The sequence below is a fragment of the Aulonocara stuartgranti genome (assembly GCF_965226115.1).
Source record: "Aulonocara stuartgranti genome assembly, chromosome: 20".
NCBI classification, from domain to species: domain Eukaryota; kingdom Metazoa; phylum Chordata; class Actinopteri; order Cichliformes; family Cichlidae; genus Aulonocara; species Aulonocara stuartgranti.
The window spans coordinates 7,596,369-7,617,526 of record NC_138956.1 but is presented as its reverse complement, the minus strand read 5'-3'; the positions used below and the strand labels follow the sequence as shown (position 1 = coordinate 7,617,526).

General features: G+C 39.2%; 3 protein-coding genes across 4 annotated transcripts; 1 reads left to right on the top strand and 2 right to left on the bottom strand.

Moving 5' to 3' along the window:
• Positions 1-732: 732 nt before the first annotated feature.
• On the bottom strand, positions 733-8,928 carry LOC309696571 (serine hydroxymethyltransferase, mitochondrial-like). Of its 2 annotated transcripts, none has more exons than XM_082517844.1 (12): positions 8,796-8,928; positions 7,626-7,829; positions 5,452-5,531; positions 4,628-4,828; positions 4,380-4,461; positions 4,151-4,273; positions 3,828-3,967; positions 3,531-3,693; positions 3,269-3,368; positions 2,697-2,852; positions 2,254-2,361; positions 733-2,004 (listed from the first exon to the last, which is right to left on the bottom strand). In XM_082517844.1, the coding sequence occupies exons 1-12, from the start codon at positions 8,826-8,828 to the stop codon at positions 1,877-1,879; spliced, it is 1,518 nt and encodes a 505-aa protein (XP_082373970.1). In that variant the 5' UTR covers positions 8,829-8,928; the 3' UTR covers positions 733-1,876. The 2 variants fall into 2 exon arrangements, with proteins under 2 accessions (XP_082373970.1, XP_082373969.1); XM_082517843.1 differs by having other exon boundaries at positions 7,626-7,790; positions 8,796-8,914.
• Positions 8,929-9,347: 419 nt separating this feature from the next.
• Positions 9,348-15,140, bottom strand: LOC309697154 (neurexophilin-2-like; the record flags this gene model as incomplete). Its single annotated transcript, XM_082518834.1, has 2 exons — positions 9,348-10,270; positions 15,063-15,140. 2 exons carry the CDS (start codon positions 15,138-15,140, stop codon positions 9,446-9,448), a joined length of 903 nt encoding a protein of 300 aa, XP_082374960.1. The 3' UTR covers positions 9,348-9,445.
• A 1,903-nt stretch (positions 15,141-17,043) lies between these two features.
• Positions 17,044-19,843, top strand: LOC309697754 (E3 SUMO-protein ligase ZBED1-like). The gene is made up of 3 exons (XM_082519865.1): positions 17,044-18,497; positions 18,795-18,945; positions 19,051-19,843. The coding sequence occupies exons 1-3, from the start codon at positions 17,227-17,229 to the stop codon at positions 19,495-19,497; spliced, it is 1,869 nt and encodes a 622-aa protein (XP_082375991.1). The 5' UTR covers positions 17,044-17,226; the 3' UTR covers positions 19,498-19,843.
• Positions 19,844-21,158: the final 1,315 nt, after the last annotated feature.

Sequence of the window (21,158 nt, the reverse complement as noted above, 5' to 3'; positions counted from 1 at the left end):
GAGGAAACACAGTATTCTGTGATGTCAGCTTCAAGACTTCATGCAGTCACTGACTGCAAAAGATTTTCATCCCAATATATAAAACAATTCTTGTATTTAAAATTATGTTAGTTTGTCCTAGTACTTTTGAGCTTCAGAAAATGGGCTGTAATGTTCTATAAAAATAGTAGCATGTTAATGTGATACTTCTGTTATTTATTTGAAAGTCTGAACTGCACAGTCAAACCTTAATTTGCTCAGTTGTGGTTTACGGAGACAAAACTACAAAAATAATTTTTGTTCCTCCAACAAATTTTGGACCCAATCATATCATGAAATACCTTATTCAATAGAAAAAATATCAACGTCCAACTGAGAGAGGAAGTCAAACCAAACAATTCAGACATCTAAAGTACTACGGAAACAAATCAAATGATCCAAAGTTGTTTTTTCCTTTTGTGAACCTGAAGCTGTGATCCGCTGACACTGTTTGGGGACTACTTTTTATTTTCTTTTTCTTGACTATTCCCAGAAGTAAACAGTGAGAGGACATGAGCAGAGGAAATTCCAGCAGCTTAACATGGATCAGTGTTTACAGAATCTGAAGATGCTCCTCCCTCTTGGGATAACACACATAAATCATCAACTGCTCGGTGACATGCAACTCAGCAGCAGGTAAAAAAAATACATGCAAAAAAAAACCATAGAAAATTTAACATGTAAATATTCAGCATCAGTTTTATTGCAGTTTAAAAGATGCATATTCATGTTATACATTCCTCAGAAATTATTTCTATAGAAGTCAAAGTAAAACTACAAAAGCTACTATTACATTAGACACACACACATACACACAAATCTGAAGCCTTGTTTTGAAACGCCTGTGCTACTTTACTGTTTTCTATTCATGTTAGTGGATCTGTGGATGTAAACTGAACCTGTGCTCAATTCCCAACACAGCTGCTGCAAGTTTCCCAGAGTGCAGAACAAAGCCTGAAGTCAGTAAAAGCTCTAAAGCAGACTTAGCAACCAAATGCCAAAAATACCCGAAAGCATAAGGGTCCTTCTGGTGTTTGGGCAGCAAACAACAGTCCTGACAAGAAGGCGAAAGCAAATTCCAGAGTGCTGTTAACTCACAATTTAGGTCCATTGCTGTGTACCATTTACACTCTAGTCCTATTGAATACCATTTTTATGAATATAATCACTACTATCCACCTATCACTGCAAGCTAGTAACAAATCAAATCACTTTAGATCCTTTATAGTCAATGTATATAATAAATTGTTCCACTAAATTGATCGCTGATACAATGAAACAGAAGTTAATAGTATCCACTTGAATGTAACTTAGCACAGATTAGCAATAAACTGCAGTGTATGTAGTAGTTATTTATAACACTCTATAAGAACACTGCAGTAGTTTACATTACCTTTTAAAACATACACATTCTCCTATGAAGACATTTTAAATGTCTGCATTAGTACAATGTTATACATAATGAATGTTTACATGCTACTTAGAAATGCAGAGTTAGAACTGAAGAAGTCTCTTGGAGCTGAGCTGAGAAGCTGAGTTGCTTTCTTTCCAACCTCCTTAGAGTCATTTTTTAACGAGTTGTGACTTTTATCATTTATTTTTAATGCATTCACCTCACCTGGCATTTCTGTCCATATCAATATCTGTTACTATGTTACATTTTTCAGCTCAGCTGGTAATTTTAATGCTTCCAGTTAATGTAGAAATGCCATGCTGTATTGTTGCACTCTGATCAATTTAAACTGATGTTTGTTTGTTTTTTACCAAATTATTATATTATTATATGCATTATATGTATGTCTAAAAAACAAAACAAAGTGTAACACTCTGCATTACAGCTTGTTTGTCTGAGTTTTTTCTAATGGTCAGTAAATCCCGGCATGGGGAAGGGCCTGGCGAATAGCTCCACCCGCTGGCGGAGCTCTGTGATGCGTGACACTGTATCTTGGTCCTCCAGCAGAAATGACTTGAAGCTAGCCAGGTTTCCTGTTTGGAGACAGAAAGGCAAAAAAATTGCATTTATTCTTTTTGCTTGTTTCCTGAACCCTACTCACAGCTAATAAATGATCCACAGTCCTTAGCTGCAAGAGAAATAATGAATGCTGAACACATATTCGAGCACTAGTAATCTATGTAAGCAAACAACATGTCAGCATGGTGAATCTGCTGTACACAAAACCCCAAACACCACCACTCCCACTGGATGAATCACAGGTTTAGACGAAACTCCCTCACCGGTCTTCTTCTTCACGTCCAGTGCAATCTGAATCCCTTCATCAATCAACTCCACAACTTTTTCAAAATCTGCCTCCTTAAACTGCCGAGAGGTCAGAGCTGGAGCTCCTGTAAGAAAGTGACAGATAAAACAATCGTTAGATTAAATGGTTTGATTGTTGTCAATAGTTCATAAAGAGAGGGTTGGTTTGAGGTACATGGTGACATACTGAATGATGGTCTGGTGATAAGAACTACAGATACAGTGACATGTAGCAGGAAACACAGACACATCACAGAGTCAGACACTCCGAGAGAGAAGAAAGGGTCTGCTGCCATACGGGCAGAATGACAGAGTGGCTGACAGAGTCTGTCCAAAGTAGCTCCACTCCTGTAACTCTTTCCTAGATTACTAAATTTTGCAACACATTCTGCACAAGCTGCACTTCTATTAAAGCGAGTACCAAGTCGAAGTCCTCCTGGAGTGAGGGCGCTCTTATCTCCAGGACAGGTGTTCTTGTTGGCCGTGATTGACACCAGCTCTAGGACCCTCTCAGCTCGAGCACCATCCATACCACGAGGTCGAAGATCAACCAAAACCAGGTGGTTGTCTGTTCCACCTGAGAAGGTGGATAGAGGAGGAGGATAGATCTATAAGATCTGTATTTGAGGAAATGTTTCTGATGGTGAAATTCTCATCAAGTCTTTCCTGGAGACAATGAGGAGACGTGCAGCTGCTACAGTAAAATATTACTCACTGTTTTTTTTCCATTCAACTGTCAAGTGAAGCTTAAGTGAACTTTTCCAAAGTTTTAAAAACAGAATGCAAATGAGGCTGAAGCAAATGCAAAGTGATCCAAAAGCAATTGCATCAGGCACTGGAGAGGTAGAAATGCACTGCTCGTATAAATGCTGAGTCTAATTTCATAGTCAGAGAAAGAAAACAAAAGCATTTGTCGTTTATTTTAATTTGTATGAAATAATTTGTTTTTAATGCAAAAATATACAATTTCAACATCATAGACTCACTCAGCACCTGACACCAAAGTGTAGCCTTTCTTAAACAAAGCATTGGCCATGGCTTTGGTGTTCAGCAGCACTTGATGGATGTATCTCTTGAACATGGGAGTGGAAGCCTGCAGAAGCAGAAATCATGTCGTGTGAGAGAATAAGATTGTATTCAGATACTCCAAATCCAGACCTACTCGACCTACGCTGATGTTCTGTCTGAGGATTTCCCCTTTAATTGAATTTGTGGGCTATTATTGAACATTAAAGATTAAAATACACATCTTGACCTGTTTGAGGGCGACAGCCACCCCAGCAATGGCATGGTTGTGAGGTCCTCCCTGAAGTGATGGAAACACAGCAAAGTTCACTCTGTCCTGGAGGTCATAAAGGACTTCCCTGCCTTTCTTATCCACGGACCTCACACCTTTCCGGTAGAAGATCAGGCCAGCCCTGCAGAGCAGAGAAAGGACACCAAATGTGCTTAGCTGGACATGTGCAGAATCACATGTATAAAGCTCTTACCTGAATAGGCAACTATCAACACACTTATTAAAATTAATTCATATTAGGGCTCAGATCCTAACCTTGCTCCACGCAAGGACTTATGGGTGGTGGAAGTCACAAGGTCAGCGTGCTCAAAAGGAGAGGGAACAGCTCCTGCAGCCACCAGGCCACTAATATGAGCCATATCTGCCAGCAGGTAGGCACTCAGCTCCGCACACAACTAAAAGACACACAGCTCAACATGAACCCCACAAACCTGAAATCCTGTTACTTTCTCAGCTTTTCTTTAAATGTCCAAGTATCTCATCACGCTTCAGTAACTCAGTAATCTGATTTGTGGTAGAGTTAACAGCTGTTGGAAGTTTCTGAGACACCTTCTCGTAAACATTATTAAATGAAGCACCTTCTTCATGCGAGAGTAGTCGATGAGACGAGCGTAGGCGCTGGTTCCTGCTATGATAAGTCTGGGTCTAAAAAGGCGAGCAGTCTTCTCCAGCTGGTCATAATCTATGAGACCTGTTTGGGGCTGAGGGGGATTCAGGAACAGGGGGTAGAGAGAACAGCTTACACTTTCTTATGTCTTTAAATGGATCACAGGTTTGAAACCTTAATTCTGTTTGAATACTACTTACATCCACTTTGTAAGGCATCGATTCAAAGTAAATAGAGGTGGCTGAGACTCTTTTGTTGTCTGACATGTAGCCGTGGGTAAGGCTGAAATGTGAAGGACAAAATATATAATTATAACAGAGCGCACGTGGGCAGAAGATGAGCAGGTGCAGGGTGGACAAAAAGCTCTGTATAAAATGTTATTATGGGAATGGAAATATCCTCTGCTTGAGCATGTCTAGCATGAATGAACTTTGACATATTGACTCACTGTCCCCCATCAGGCAGATCCAGGCCCATGATGCGGTCATGAGGCTGCAGCACAGAGGTGTAGGCTGCAAAGTTAGCAGGGGATCCAGAGTATGGCTGAACATTAACGCCCCACAGATTGGGATCCAGACCAAAGACCGAGAGCGCTCGCTTCTGACACAGCAGCTCGATCTGGTCGACAATCTCTGCACCTCCGTAGTATCTGACAAAAACAAAAAAAGAAACATAGAATCATCTCATGTTATTGTAACGCACACACTTCATATTGTAATTTATCATATTGTACGATAACTGTATAATTTTGCAACAAATCATGTGTACTGAATCATGCAGTACCCTTATGTATCCTATCACATCTTCAAACTTTGTATTCTGTCATATCATGGGGTGTCGTAATGTATTGTTCCATTTATTTGGCTATATGTTATTGTTTCTTACTGAAACTGTACTATGATGGATAACACTGATCACTGTTGTGTATCACATCAGATTTTATTACATCGTATAGTATCATAGTATTGCTTTCTTTTGCATTCAATCATATCATATTCAACAGACTGTATTGCATCGTATGCTGTCATATCACTCTATATCATGTCACTGTCCTTTAATATACTTTGTGCACTTTTAGTTTGTGTTGAGCTGGATTATATTGCTATATGCTATGTGAACAGCCCTGAATTATGCTGGGAAAAGAAATGCAAACCTTTTTGTTTTAAAGTCCATTTGCCTTTAAATGAAATTTTATAAGCTTCATGTGCTGGCTTCTGAAAATAGTTTTAATGACTAAATCAATATATGTTTAAAGTAGGCGATGCTTATTACCTTTGTCCTGGGTATCCCTCAGAGTATTTGTTGTTCAGACAGGAGCCCTGTGCCTCCAAAGCTGCACGACTGCAGAAGTTCTGGAGGGACAAACAAAAAAGCATCAAAACCTGCAGTAAATTTTTATCTTACTTATATTTTCAGAAGTCTGTCACCAAATATAACCTGTTTTTTTTTTTTAACCAGATATAGCTTTTATTTATCTTCAGAAGGACGACTGTTTTGCAAATACTTATTGCAACAAAAATGGAGCAGATGCTTTTAACAGCCTATTGTATAAGCTACAAATGAGCCATATTTGATTATTTAAAGAAATTAGAGTGCATTAGAGGTACTATAGTGATGCTGAGGGCTGAATATAGAAGAATCTAACTAGTACTGAATCCTTGCAAAGTTCAGCACGGTGTCAAATGTCAGAAAAGAGATGGAGCTGCGGAAAAAGGAAATGAATGTAAATGAATTTTTTTCCCTGTCTCAGTCTTTTTTTCTCCCACTCACATTTCAGCTTATCTTCTCTCACTGTCTTTCGCTTTCTCTTTCTCTGTCCTCCTCAGCCGCCCCCTCTGGGTTGTTATTTTACTAAACCTGTCACTGTTCAGGGATCCCTCAATCATTCCAGTGGGGTTTAAAACTAGTCCCCCAAGTGACATAAATCTCTTTCCATGACATTTTGAAACACTATCTTGACACACACAAACACACACAAACACACACATACACGATCGCTCCTCCTTCTCTGTCTCAGCTTTAAATGTGGGGATCAGTGAAAGAAATCAGTGGGGGGAACCTAATGGGATCATTTGACTATGTTCCTGAAGATGAAAAAAAAGCAGGGTCTCTCCTCTGGGAGTTGGCTCAGAGCGGCAAATGACTGATAGCACATGTAAAAGAAGATTAAACCTTTCAGATGTCATCGTGAGTGATAGTTCTGTGGATGCATAATTGGTGGAGAATAAAAGAATAAAAGCTCCCGTCTTTTCCCACAGCTTCCACTTAGTCAAAATAACTGACTTAAAAGGAGTTGGTGGGGTGCATCGGAAATCTCGGTGAATGCTGAAGAAAACAGTAAAATTCTGGAAACTACAACTCTGATGACTTGAGATTTCACTGCTGACAAATGTGCTCCTCTGTGAAGAACAAAACATCTTTCAGCCCAAACTCAGTGGAGTATTTTACTGTAAGTCTGTGGAGTCTGCAGCTCTTTCATGAATTTTGCGTCGCAAAACCGATTTTTATCCTGGCTGACCAAAAAATGAGGTCTTAATGTTAAATGTAAGCCCATAGACTCATTACCCCAGTATTTATTTTTGGCTGACATCATCTATTGAACAATCAAGTAGGAGGAAAATTAAAATTCTTATTTTTTAAATATTGTTCACTATATAAAAAAAGCTGTAAAAATACAGGAAATTCGCATATGACTGTAGTGTTCTTTGAGCTCTGTAAATGCCGGTGCCTTTGATGCCGGTGCCGGTGCTAAACTAGATTATCACCACTAATTTTTTGTCTCTGTTGAACATAAATACACACAGGACTTTTAATATTTTAGTTCATATCAATAAGTTATATTTTGATTGCTGGCTGTGCATGAGTGATGTGGTTATTGAGCCACCATGACCAAAACTCTAGCAGTGAGTGATTTTCTGGGTGTTTTGAGATTTTTTAACGCACCAGGATTTTTATAAATGTGTTTCTAGGAGTAGAATAGCAACAAGTTACATAATAATTTTATGCTAGTCAAACAGCTGACAGTATTTCACTGTAAAGCTTGTATTTTACAGTGAACAGCACATTTCCATAAGACTTGCACTTGAAACTGTCATTCTAGATTACAGCAGGTACTCTGTGAAATCACAGTTTAATGCCGGCAATTCTAGTTGCTTTTATTTTATTTTAATTTAACAATGAACAGCACAGTTTACCTGTCACACCTCTTTTTCCAGAACTAATTTTGCACAGAGATTATGTGTGACGCAATACACAGAGCAAACATTTAAACAGCCACTTTTGATTCCCCTCAGCAGCAGGCTGCTGAGGGGAATCATACATATAACGTGTTGTTTTTCCAATCAAGATTTACTGAAGATTTAGCTTTCATGTTTTTCCTCTTTTATTTAATCTCCTTATGGTACTTTGATCACATTTTCTTCTCTTTCATCTAAATGGGGTCTGACCTCTGATGCGATGAGCTCCAGTCCCCGACACTGCCTGTCCTTCTCCTGCTGTAGGAGTCTCCACATCTCTGGGTCATCCTGAGCCAGGCTCTCCTGTCCTGTCCACCCATCGCTGCTGCTGCTGTTGCTGAGGTGTCTTCTGCAAGATTTTGCAGTCATCTGCCTCTGTTGGCCCAAACATGCTGAAGCACTGAGAAAAAGGGGCTGCAGCGTGGGGGGTAGTGGATGAACACACAGGAATGATTTCAGTCACTGAATAAATGTACACTTTTTGAATAATGATTTTAAAGCTGTTCACTAGTAAGCAGCCTGGGGCGACTGTGTTACATTTCTTGCGACCTGCTGTTCTAAACTGCTCAGAGAAGTTAATAAAAACCTCTTGAAGGCACAAATACCAAGTCACGGGGTGCGATGCAACTCTCCATTGTGCTTTAAATGCTCTGCAGAGTGTAAAAAAAAAAGTTTCTGGTGGGGGGTTCTTTTTCATCCTTTGGTGTCTTTTGAAACCCTGATGAAGAGTAAGCCTGTGCACAAATACTTTCATCCCTCAAAATGATAATACTTTGCACTTGGGGTTTGTAAACAAGGGAGTTAGAATAATGTGGCTTTTGATGTTCTAAACAACCCATTAAATGAAAGGCAGTAAAAAAAACCCCCACAAAACCCCCCCAAATGTGTTATTCAATGGAGCAGTTATGGAAAACCTTGGACTTGAAAAATGTACTGCGTGTGGGCTGGTCAGACATGGAGGGGCTTGTTTGTTGAAACCAGCTTGTGCCTGCATGATAGTTATGCAACTATGTGTTACTTTGGCCTAATAGACAGATTACTGTTGAAGCATAAATATATGTTAAAGTAAGTCTCCTTTCATCTTTTGTATTCGCTGTGTTGAGTATAGTAAGTCTTGCATAAAGTGCAGACTGTGCAGTCAACTTTCTTTCAGCAAAATAAATAAATAAACTGGGACAGCAGTGTGTGTTTCTCTTTTGGACCGAAAAATACAAAGAAAAAATCTTCAAACCAGACATTTTTATCAGGGTTGACGTTTAGTGACAAGCTGGCCTACTTACAGTTATAAGTGACTTATTTACAACTACTCTTACATGCAGAAAAAGGGTCTCCTGAAGCAGATATAAGTGCACGTAATTTAAAAAAACAAAACGTACTCACCTGTAATCTTTGCCTTAACGTCAGAGAGAGCATGTCTGCAACAGCTGAGGGAAAAACAGAAAACTTCCCAGGTGCAAAGGGTGAAAGTAAAATCAGTACTGGATGTAGCCAGATACCGGACGTGTACTTTGTGTCACTGATAATAATGACTACAGTAAATAATCCCTTTCATCTCGCTCTGTGAGTTCTTTGAATAGGAAACTTCCATAAAACAAACAGGCATAGAAACATTTTCATAGTAAAAACATTAGCTGAAGTCAGTCTGTGCTTTAAAAGAAAACCTACATGTGATTCTGTCCTTAAACATAGATACATATACAATATTATCATTATTTTTTAAGTAAAAAAAAATAAGAATACAAGTCAAATTTTGGATGGAAACCTTAATTAATGCATAATCGTGAGGCAAAAGTTTTAAACACAAATTCAAAATCAGCGTTAATGTTTTAATGAGTGTGCTTTCAGACAACACAAAGCTTACACAAAACTTAAATCCTTAAAAAAGACAATACAAGTTTTGACTCAATCTGCATTCACTGACAGGCTGACGATGTATCTTTATGTTGAAGGTGTTTGGAAAACTGAACATATGATTCTGAAGGATGTTTGAAGGACAAGTGAGAAGTCAGTGTATCATATCTCAGAATTTGTCACCCAAAGTGTTGCTGGTTCTGCTCAGGGCAAACTTTCTGCACCAGTCTGTAATCTGTGCCAGTGAAGGCGATGAAGATGCATATAACCTTAAATGGTTTGGCACAGATCCAGGCTGCCTGGGACTGGGTGTTTTCTGAGTAGCATGTCTGGCCTGGGTCGTACATGCAGGGCTTGGTCTTCTTGGACCGGTTGGTTCTCTGGTACTCGATCCGGCAGTTGAGTTCAGTCACCATCATCATGTCCTGCTGCTGCTTCTGCTGTTCGGGAGGAGTGGAGCTGGTGGACTGAGGAGGGCTTGGCAACTGGGACATCAGATCTGGGAGCAGTACTGAGTTTTTAGTGTGAACACTCTGAGATGCAGGATCAAGAACCTCCCATCCCACAGCTTTGGAAGGTGGAACGATGCTGACAGATATGTTCCCCAGACGGGATGAATTGTGGCGGAAGTAGACGCTGAATGTTCCATTGATGTGATCCACAATCTTCCCTGTCACCAAGAGGCTAAATTTCACTGTTTTCACATTAAAGTAAAAATCCCCCCAGCCCAGGATCTTTTTGGCCTTTGGGGAAGTTTTAGCTGGAGGTTTGGATTTGGGAGGAGGACGATACAGATACTGATCCAGGGCTTGTGAGAAGTTCTGAGGCCAACCGTATGGGCCAAGCGAGCCATAAGCAGGTGTTTTATGTTTGGTGGAGATGATCTGTAAATCTTTGGAGATATGTTTAACTTTCAGTGCTGCTCCACCAGCACCTTCTCTTCCTCCTTCCGCCTCACCCCACTCTTGGCTTTGGAATTCCAGTTTCTTGGATATCTCTTGGACCTGTGGAAAAAAAGTATAAAATAGTGAATTTTGAAAATGTTCTTCATCCATTGTTGCAAGATATAGCTTATTTGTCAGCTTACATACAGCTGTGCTCAGAAGTTAACAGTCACTATGGGCATAAATGTCATGGGGCTTTGGGGTTTTAGTGAACTGTTCTTTTTCCAGGGATTGTACAACATACATATTTAATGACTTAAAAAAATAAAACAAGAATTAGCTTCACAAGTCTGAAATGTTTTGAATTTTATCTAAGCTCAAAAGCATGCATAAACCCCACTAACATTTGGTTAAATGTCTTAGTAAGTTTCACCTAGACCAAACACTATTGGTAGCCACCAACATGTGTCTGGCATCATTCTTGCAGGATATTTGAACACTCTACTTGGCTTCTTTGAAGCATAGTCCACAAATTCCCAATAGGATTGAGATTTGTACTTTGGGAATGCCATTCCAGAAGCTTATTGTTAGCCTGCTTTATCATGTTTTTGAGATGTTTGAAATCATTGTCCAACTCGGACATGCAGTTGTGTCCAAGCTGTTGATTTGAGGTGAAGTTGAAGTATTCGGAGAGACCCCTTCTTCATTATTCCATCTACCGTGTGCAATATACCAGTACCAATGGGAGCAGAACAGACCCAGGGCATTATGTGACCACCACCATGCTTGACAACAGGTACAGTGGTCTTAGAACCTCGCCCTAACTCCTCCAACAACCTCTTGTCATTGTAACCACACAGGTCAATCTTTGAATTATCGACCATTAAAATTTTCTCCAGAAGCCATTTGACTTGTCTGTGTGAGTATCTGCAATCTTAGTCAAGCCTAAAAGTGGAAATGTAAAATTTCCATGGTGGTTACCTGGTTATTCCTGAACATCCTAACCAATTTCATCTCATCTGAGGGGACAGCTTGGGTGTTCTTTCACACTTTGACAAAGTGGTAACACATCCTAATAATTTTTCTTACATTAAACCGATTATCCTCAAATTTGTAGCTGTTTAGAAATGGCCCATTATGTTTCTGGAATGGCCGTGCCAAAGCCACAACCTCAGTCCCGTTTAAAATGTGTAGACCCTGCTTAAAAGCTCCATGCCATTAAACAACCTTGTTTAAATGAAGATTGGTCAAATATCCAGCCAGAATTATGCTAGAAGCTTGTTGTCCAAAATAAATTAAAACTTGTGTACATACTTATTTATTTTTCTTAAACCATTACAGATGTTTGCTGTACGATCATTCCACCCTGGAAAAAGAACAGTTCAAAGAAATCATTACAAGCCCCACATTACCATGACATTTATGCCCATGATGAGTCTAAACATCTCACCACAACTGTGTATCCATAGGGGTAATATATATATATATGTATGTGTGTGTTTATATATATATATATATATGCATTTTACTTTGCATTAAACACTGAGATGCCAGTTTTTGAGATCTCCGGTGCAGTTTCAAAACAATGGAGACAAATGGAATTTGGCCACAGTGTTGTGCTTTTGCACACCATTTTTCCATAAACACTACAGAATATAACATTTTGTAGATTGTTTTAACTGAAGAAACAGTCCCTGTTAGGAAAAAAATCCCCCAAATTTGTGTTGTAATTGGCCGATTTGCCAAGTAGTGAAAAGACACGTTGCCTTGTTTTTTATTTATCTTTTTATTTATTTTGAATTCAGTAAGCACCACATGTAAAATTTCATCCAGCTTTTTGATACTGGCGTAGATACTGATATATCAAAGAGAGGCAGAAAAAGAAAGAGAGACCCAAATCCTAAAATCGAACCTCTTTGATTAGCCGCAAACTACTTTTGTGTTTTGTTATACTAATAAAACAACTCTTAAAAGCACCAAATGAAACTCATATCCACCAATGCTCACAGACAACTACAAGAACTTTATAATATCGACTGTAACCCAAAACAACTCTGGGGTTGTCAACATTGTCACCATTAACTACAGCAAAAAAAACGACAGTAAAAAAGTCACACGATTTTGTTGTTGGACTGCAGAAAGTGACAAGAAAGATGAAGAGCAAAACTGCCCTTGACCACCTGGATGACCACAAAGGAAGGACAGCTTGACTGTAGCTGCACTATAAGGCAGCACATAATCGATTTAAATAATTATTCTTGAGTGTTGCGGGCCCTCGCACTGAGAACGTCTTGAAATTGACTGTGATCAATAGGTTATCTCCTTCAGGCAAGGACTACAGTAATGAGGAACATGCACACACCCACACCACAAACAAACACAGTCCCGTTCTTGTTGCCATTAACACGTTTTAATTTGCCCGTCCGTTCGTCCTCTCTCACTCCCCCTTTAAAACTTTCAATCGTCGTTTCTGCACGACCTTGGTAATGGACCGTCTATAGGCTGATTAATCAATATGCTTGAGATAGAGAGAAACGTGGCTGCTGAAGAATCAATAAAATAATAAATGTATGAAAATATGAAAAATATGCATCTGTTTCAGGCACATTTCCATATTGAGCTCCTTCTGTGCCAAATATGTCTCAGTGGTCTCAAAAAGACTAAAAAATCTTTAACCTTTTTCCTCCTCCTCCTCTTCATTACCTTAAATATCCCAGCTTCTAATCTTGGATTGATTTGGACAGCTTCTTGAAATGAATAAGGGATTAAGCTTTCACCTGAATGCATCTTGTTAGGTAAGAGCTTACGACTTCATGTTTTGTTCGTTGTATTCATCACTTCCACCCACATTGTCCTCCTTCCTTCTACTGTCCTATTTTGTCCCTTTTTCGGGAAATAGATTGTATAAAGGTATCTACGCTCCCTGGCCTTTCCCCTGAAGTCAAATCTGATGAAACAGTATGGGTGAACAGCCTGCAGATTATATGAAAAAAATACACCACATCAAAATGATACATTAAGCTGCCTCTTACAGTGTTGACTCCACTGTACCGGAGAAACACTCCAAATATATTTTACAGGAACTAAAAACCAATCTGTTGCCACTAATTGCTTTAATGTTAAATATTTTGGCTTCTGTGATAGCGCCACATTTCATGCACAGCTCACGCAGAACTGAAGACATCATTAACACAGAGAAATACGGTAATTAACTCCACTTGAATGTCCCTCTTGGGTTTAAAAAAGAAATAGCACTCCAAAAATATAAGAGTGTGACCATGAAAACTAAATACGTCTTCATACTGATGAAGCAGCTTATCATAAGCCAGGCAACCACCTGCTGTTGTGTCTATTAAAATACACAAATCCCAATAAATCAAGTGATGTTTATGTAACACATTTGCTCTGCATGGCTGACACGTGAAGCTACGTCTCAGTATGCAAACTGTATATACAAAAAGTATATAACACCAATTTTGCACAATGAGTTTAGGATAAAAACTAATTGGACACTTCTCTTTTTATATAAACACTTACTTTAGCTTAGGTGTAATGGTGGATGCTCTGTGGGTGATGGGACAAGATTTTTTTTACGCCTCTAGGGACATGAGTTGTTCACATTCACTGTTTAGGACTTGATTTCTGTTTTTGCCATAATGTGTCAGAGGCAGATGGAGGCTTAGGGCTAATCTCACCTAGATTTCTGAATAAACAGCTCCCAGGATATCATTATTTTACTCAAACAAGCAGGATTCTCATCCCCCCCCCAACCACCTCATCCCTGTGTGCCAATCTCTGCCTTCCTCCCCTAACCAAGTGCGCTCCAGCTGCGCCTATTGTTACAAACCCAAAGCTCCAGCTACGTGCTGTTCTCACCTGCCCTAATTGGAGCCCACAGTGTGACAGCAATGTCACTGGCTCAGTGACTGCAACTGAGCACAACACGTGTGTAAAAGTACCTGCAGAAGCAAAAAAAAAAGTAAAAACTGAAAAGCAACTGAAAAGCCTGGGAGGAGTGTTTGCTTTTTTTAAGGACAGAGAGATAGAATTCTTGCCACTGGCTAAAAAGTTCCTTAATGTGTCAGTTTTTTGGGTTGTTTTTTTTTAACGGCTTAACCAAGAAGAAAAAAAGAAAAGAAAAATAAGTTTGAATGTTTTTAAGCCCCAGGGTGATGAAACTTCTTCAGACTGACAAAGCCCGTGCACTCATTTAGTTCAAGCAATAAAGCACAAAATGAGGTTGCTTTGAGGGTTTGCACTTGACATCTTAAATACCAGAGATGCAGATGATGCAGTCTGCTGCTCGTGCAGCATGAGAAAGTTGAATTAAAGAAAGGGGCGCAGATTAAATTACAACTACGCTTGAAAGAGAATTAGACACCATGGGACTGGAACAAATTTAAAATGTGAAAGCGGTATATATATTCATCCTTCCTGAACTTTATCTAACAAAAGATTCCACTTTAATCAAGTCCTAGTACAATTTCACACAATGAAAACGTCTTCGGTCTTAAGTTTGAAAGTAACAAAGCGAATCACATCAGAGCAAGACACCGTTTCTCATTCCTAAAAATGAACAGGTCTCTGATTTTTTTTTCTCACAATATTCTCAAAACAGCAAATCCCATGAAGTCTTTACCAAGTCATTTAAACTCTTTTCTACTTCTTAAAATCCCATGGCAAGTTACTTGTTACCTTTTAAAACTACAGTGATGTTTGGGATAATTTTGACAGTCCATGTCTTATTCTGCAACAGTGCTGTAATCTCAGAATGAGTGGCAGAAATCAAGCAGCACATAAATTTGATTATAACGTACTGATCGCTAATAATCAATGGTACACATTTACAGGAAATCTGAATGGAAGTAACTCTTCATGCACTTGGTGCAAAGGCTGTCTGCAGTCTACTCACTGATGAAGGAAGAAGCCACAGACAGGTGATGGCAAAGTTCAAACACAAAGCCCTCATTTTGCAGCAGCCTTTCTCCATCCAGAGAGTGGGACTTTGTTACAGGCAATCTGCCCGAATGATTAACGGAGTTAAAGTCGACTTTCACTTCTAAAGAAGAGGAGACAATCCGCAGTGAGAGACTCGAAAATCCCCAAGAAATGGAGTGAACACTCCGCTCTGCTCGCCTCTCCTCTCCCTCCCACTGACTCCTGTTCTCTCTCTCTCTCTTACTCTGTTTTTCCTTCTCTCTCTAGCCCCCAAGACACACACACACATATGTACAACTGACTTGACGTGATCAAAAATTTATAATAAAGTATAGCATCCATAAGAGGAGAACAAATTTAATGTACTGTAAATGTACACACACACACACACACACTCACACAGCCTCATTTTCACCACCTGGACAGCCCTTATTATGACTCATCAACCCAGGCGCTCTCGGGCAGGCACAGTTTGACAGCCCTCCCTGTCCCCGCACAGCCACAGGGAGGCTGACAGAAATGACGAGGGCGCTCTCCGGGGATTGTGAAAAATTACTGACAACTGATGAGATTCAGTGCCGCAGTGAAACTTTAAGCCACAGAATCACTGCGAGCAGTAACCAGCTACCTAAACTGAATAAAGAACCAAAATTAGATTTTGTATAAATGCACAAACCCACCGCGCTCCATCTGTTCGAGCACCTCCACACTAGTTCTTCCACTTGACAGATAACGATGAGTGTGAAAGAGCACCTGCATTTTAAACTGGTTTAACTTTGAAAGCATATGTTCGCTTGCTGCTTTGAGTGTGAGTTAAATCAACTTAGGTTTAATAGTTAGTTTAAAGTAATTTTGTGATTTGACATAAAAATCTCACTAAAGCAGGTAGGATTAGAGAAAATGTAAGCCATGAAGATTGAGCCACTGCTTTCCTTGAGGGCATTTCTACAGCCGGTGTTTGTGTCGTATTCACAGTTAGTGAGTTTTTACATGTGGTCAGTGTTTCTGTGGCAGCAAAAAATGTGGTAATGTGAAGGGGATTAGCATTCTGAAGTATTTTAAATATAGTCCCTAAGCTGACCTTTACATGTATCTTTTTGTTTTGTAGACAAAGATAAGAAGTTACAATTGCTCACAAAACACACACACACACACACACACACACACACACACACACACACACACACACACACACACACACACATGCAAATAGGCTTTGCATGACATAAAACTCATCATAGGTAAAATGTGTTTTTCAGCAACATGTTCTCCACAAATTAAAGCCACATTTTTCTTTCTTTCTTTTTCCTCAAAATCCATTTACCGGAAATAAACTGCTAACTATCAGCATTTTAATGACTTCAAAATTTACAAGTGAGATATTTACTTACTAGATAAGTGAAAGAAAATGGAAGGATGGATATTTAATGATTTACCGCACCAATGTATTTTATTTTGTAGGAGATAAAGTTTGTGTTAACCACAGGCATCTAACTGAAAATCCAGTGACTTTGGACCAATGTAACCAGAAGTGCCAATTCTTAGTAGTTTTATGACTCCAAGTCTGAAAAATAAAACAATAAATCAGCTTTGGGGGTGTCAAACATAAGGCCCGGGGGCTAAACTTGGCCAGGTGAAGAATCTGGCCCAACTTTAGAAAATGTGAAGGAGAGCATACATTGTTAAACTTTAACTACAATTTCATTCATTTGTACAGCTTTTTCTATTGATAAAGACTGCCCACCCCCACTACCTTCCATTCTACATCAAAGCAATAATTAACAGATAAATTATTAAATGAATGGTCAGAAAGTTTTTCAGCTATACTATTAATAACTATGCTTGGCTATTTATCATCGTAATTATAGCATAGTCTGTTATTTTTAAACTTTAAAGTAAATTAACAATTTTTCTAACTGTAATTTTACACATTGATCATGCAGTTTAGCTAGGGGTGGGTTTAAAAAATCGATTCATCGATTAAAATCGATTCTAACTGGAATAAAACGATATCGATTCATTAAATCCGGAAATCGATTTTTTTTTTATACATATGTAGTTTGCCGCGTATGAAATTTGCAAGCGGTTAACATGAGGAAGTCACGCGAGAGTTAATTGACCTGGACGCATGAACCATCATGGCTACTCCCGGGAATGTGCCACCGAGCCTAAAGGCAGATGTCTGGCAACACTTTGGATTTAAGAACTGTGAAGACAGTGAAGAGCCGGACAAAAGCAAAGCCGTATGTAAGATGTGCAAAATGGAGGTAAAGCACTGTGGAAATACCACAAATCTCAGAAATCATTTAACGAGGCATCATCCAGATATCCTGCTAGCAAAAACGGCCGACACCAAGCAACGCTCACTCGAAAAGGCATTTGAAGTGAAGTTTGAATCCACTTCTCCACGTGCCCAAAAAATAACCCAGTCTGTGGCAACTTTCATATGTAAAGATATACGTCCGTACAGCGTTGTTGAAAATGATGGCTTCCAAAACCTCATTAATACGCTAGAACCACGCTATGTTTTACCATCACGCAAACATTTGAGTGAAGTGGTAATCCCAAACATGTATGAAAAAGTGAAACACGATGTTACAGCCTCACTCAAGTCAGCAGAGAGAGTCGCTATAACCTGTGACAGCTGGACATCCAGAGCAACAGATAACTACCTGACTATCACCTCACACCATATCGACCAGGAGTGGAGACTCGTGTCTCATGTCTTACAGACAAGAACCACCGAAGCAAGCCACACAGCAGCTAATTTATCTGAAATTATGTTCAAAGCAATCGAAGAATGGGAGCTTACAAACAAAAATCCAGTCATCGTAACTGACAATGCTGCAAATATGGTGCGAGCTGTAGAAATAACGGGCTGGTTGCACATTGGTTGTTTTGCCCACACACTCAATTTAGCTTCACAAGCAGGACTGAAAGTTCCAGCTGTTGCGCAGCTGCTTGGCCGAGTGAGACGCATAGCATCCTTTTTTCATCGCAGCACTGTTGCAAGTCGCAAGCTTAAAGAGAAGCAAAAGATACTGAATCTACCTGCCCATAAGCTGGTGACTGATGGGGTGACCAGATGGAACAGCACATTGGAGATGCTGGAACGCTTCCTAGAGCAACAACCAGCAATCTCTGCAGCTCTACTCTCACCTGAAGTGAGGAGAAATGACAATAATCTCTGTAGTCTTACAGAGGCTGACATAACTGATGGAGAAGATATAGTGAAAGCTCTGAAGCCGCTGAAAGCAGCCACACTGGTTATGTCTGAAGAAAAGTCCCCGACCCTTTCCATCATTGCACCTCTGCATGCACAGCTGCTGGAGAAGATGATCAGTGTCTCTCATGACTCCTCACTGATTAAAGACCTCAAGACTGCTGTATACGACAACTTGAAGTCAAGGTATGTTTATGAATTGTGTGTATATGCCATGAATGAGTGTAACTGTATGGATGCATGTATTACATGAAAATTCTTATTATAGTGAAAAAATCTATATATTATAAAAATGTTAGTTAAGCCCTCTTGTCTAGTAATAGGCCTTTTGATTTTATATCTATCTATCTATAGATGTTTATATATAAATTATGGAAACAAAGTCGTATATTAATGTTTCTGATCTTGCATGAGTGTATGTAACCATGCACATGTATATCCAACATAATAAACTGAGTTAAATGTGCAAAATCTCTTTTCAAGATATGTGGCCCTAAAGGACAAGCTCTACATTGCATCAGCATTAGATCCTCGCTTTAAGGCCCTGCCATTCTTGTCCAAAGAGACCTGTAACAACACATTCTCTCAGTTGGTGTTGGAAGCAGCAGGTTTGGAGAACGTGGACACAGCTATTGTGAGTTACAGAAACAAAAACAAAAAATTATTGGTTTTTTTGCACTACTCGAGTTAGAATATAAATAGTAATTTCTTTATTAATTAAGTTTTCATTTTTCTACAGCGACAGTCTGATGGTGACACATCTGAGGAAACTGTCCCTGACATCTCTCTTGGTGGTGTTGATGAAGTGGATTATGCCCCTCCAATTAAGAGGTCAAAGGACTCTGCATTAATTTTTCTCCTTGGGCCAGCCTACTCAACAAAAACCACAGCACCACAGAAAACACCAACTCAGAAGGCAAAGGAAGAAGTGAATCGATACAGGGGCGTTGAGCCTGTTGCACTTTCTGAGGATCCTTTGATCTGGTGGAGGGACCATGAAAGGGAGTATCCTCTCTTGGCTCTACAAGCAAAGCAGTATCTTTCCATACCTGGGACCAGTGTTCCTTCTGAACGAGTGTTTTCAACTGCTGGTGACATTGTTACCGCACAAAGGAGCTGCCTGACTCCACAACATGTAGACCAGCTTCTCTTCTTGCAGAAAAACCTTACAGTCTCAAAGAAGTGAGAGGGTAGTTATAAATAAGGCTAAATTGCATTAGTTTCACAGAGGTTTTACAATACTGTTCAATATGTTTTCATTTTTTGAAGTATTTTAAAAGGCAGTTTTTCATTTTCTGATCGGTCAGTTTCTGTCAGTTCACTTGTACATGCTGTGTTATACTGTGTGTCTCCAAAACACAATAGTGGATTTCAGAAAAGCTGTGTGAGACACTAACAGCAAAACTATTTCTCTGAGGTTTTACTGATGTTTACAAAAGATGTGTTCTATTTGCACTGGATCCCTGATCCACTTGAAATGTATGTATGAAAAAATATATATACTAATGTTAATTAAAAATTACATTATTTAACTGCTTTAGTATCTGTTCTTAATTTTGAAATTTATGTAATTCATTCACAAGGCTTAGAGGGTTCTTTTGACAGTACATATACAAGGTGAATTATCATAATTTTATATATATTATGGTTCATATAATAATATTTCGGACTGATTCAAAATCGAATCGAATCGAATTGAATCGAATCGTGGATCGAATCGATTCGGGACCTTGTGAATCGGAATCGAATCGATTCTAGAAATCAGTGACGATTCCCAGCCCTAAGTTTAGCTCACTTTAGCTCAAAGTGAACTGTATGTGGCCCACTATGCAAAATGACCCTGATCTACCTTCTTTATAACGGCCAGCAGGGGGCGAATTCACTGGTTGCAAAAGAAGTTTGATTGTATTGAAGTCGACGAGAAAATGTCCCGATTTCACATTTGATTTCGGATCGATCAGAATAAAAACTTTGCCGGAGAGCTCATGGGGACAGTCACTGTTCTCAAGTGTTGTTCAGCGCAGGATGATTTGACATATGATGGTCCCACGTGCATGTAAAATGAGCATGCAATCAGTTTTATATCTCTGTCGATCATCACGTCCAGTTTTAAAAACCCAAGATGGAAGCCAAAGAGTTGAACTCAGGGCTTCAAAACAGTTTGTGACATAGGCTATGTTTTTATCTTTTAAAAAAATATATACAGTATATGGCTGCTAGAAAATATGTATGTGTATTACTTTTGAAGTGTTGAGGATTAAAGTAGCTGTTTTGTTTTAATTATAATGTCTATGAGAGATCCCTTCTCTCACTGACCACGTGAGATCGAAGTCATCATTGCTCCTTAGAGACAAGCAAAAGGTTTGGGGAAAAATGTTGGAAAAAAACATTTCTGATGCTGTCTGTTACAGGGATGTTTCTGTGTGCACTGATTGCCAAGACTTGGAAGGGTCAACTTTAGATAAACAAACAAATAAATAAATAGGTTATAGGTTCGGGTTAGCGTTAGGATCATGTAGATGATAACATAGATGTCTTAAAAATGTGGATGCCGTCAAAATGAGATATCATACCGCCATCTAGTGGACAATTCAGAGATTGCTCTTATTGCTTGCCCTGTAACAAAATGTTTGTCCATATTTCCCACAATGCCATGAGCGCAAAGCTACTTTAAAATAAGTAGTTCACATTTATCTGTGACCCACAACAGCTTTGTGGTGCATATGTTAGTGATGTTTGTAGTAAAACTTTACCTTTTTTCATCAAATAAAATGTCGGGTTTTTGGGTTGTTTTTTTGCGTAAACCATAAGTGATCATACCAGTGGGAGAAATGGGGTCATTCTCTT

Bases quoted from the DNA above. Each gene is read 5' to 3' on its own strand.
- LOC309697754 (XM_082519865.1), top strand. From the start codon at position 17,227: ATGGCTACTCCCGGGAATGTGCCACCGAGCCTAAAGGCAGATGTCTGG. The intron at 18,498-18,794 runs GTATGTTTATGA...TCTCTTTTCAAG, and splicing joins TACGACAACTTGAAGTCAAG to ATATGTGGCCCTAAAGGACA. The intron at 18,946-19,050 runs GTGAGTTACAGA...ATTTTTCTACAG, and splicing joins AGAACGTGGACACAGCTATT to CGACAGTCTGATGGTGACAC.
- LOC309696571 (XM_082517844.1), bottom strand. From the start codon at position 8,828: ATGCTCTCTCTGACGTTAAGGCAAAGATTACAG. The intron at 4,462-4,627 runs GTGAGTCAATAT...TTCACATTTCAG, and splicing joins GATCTGCCTGATGGGGGACA to CCTTACCCACGGCTACATGT. The intron at 3,369-3,530 runs GTCAAGATGTGT...CTGCTTCTGCAG, and splicing joins TGGCTGTCGCCCTCAAACAG to GCTTCCACTCCCATGTTCAA.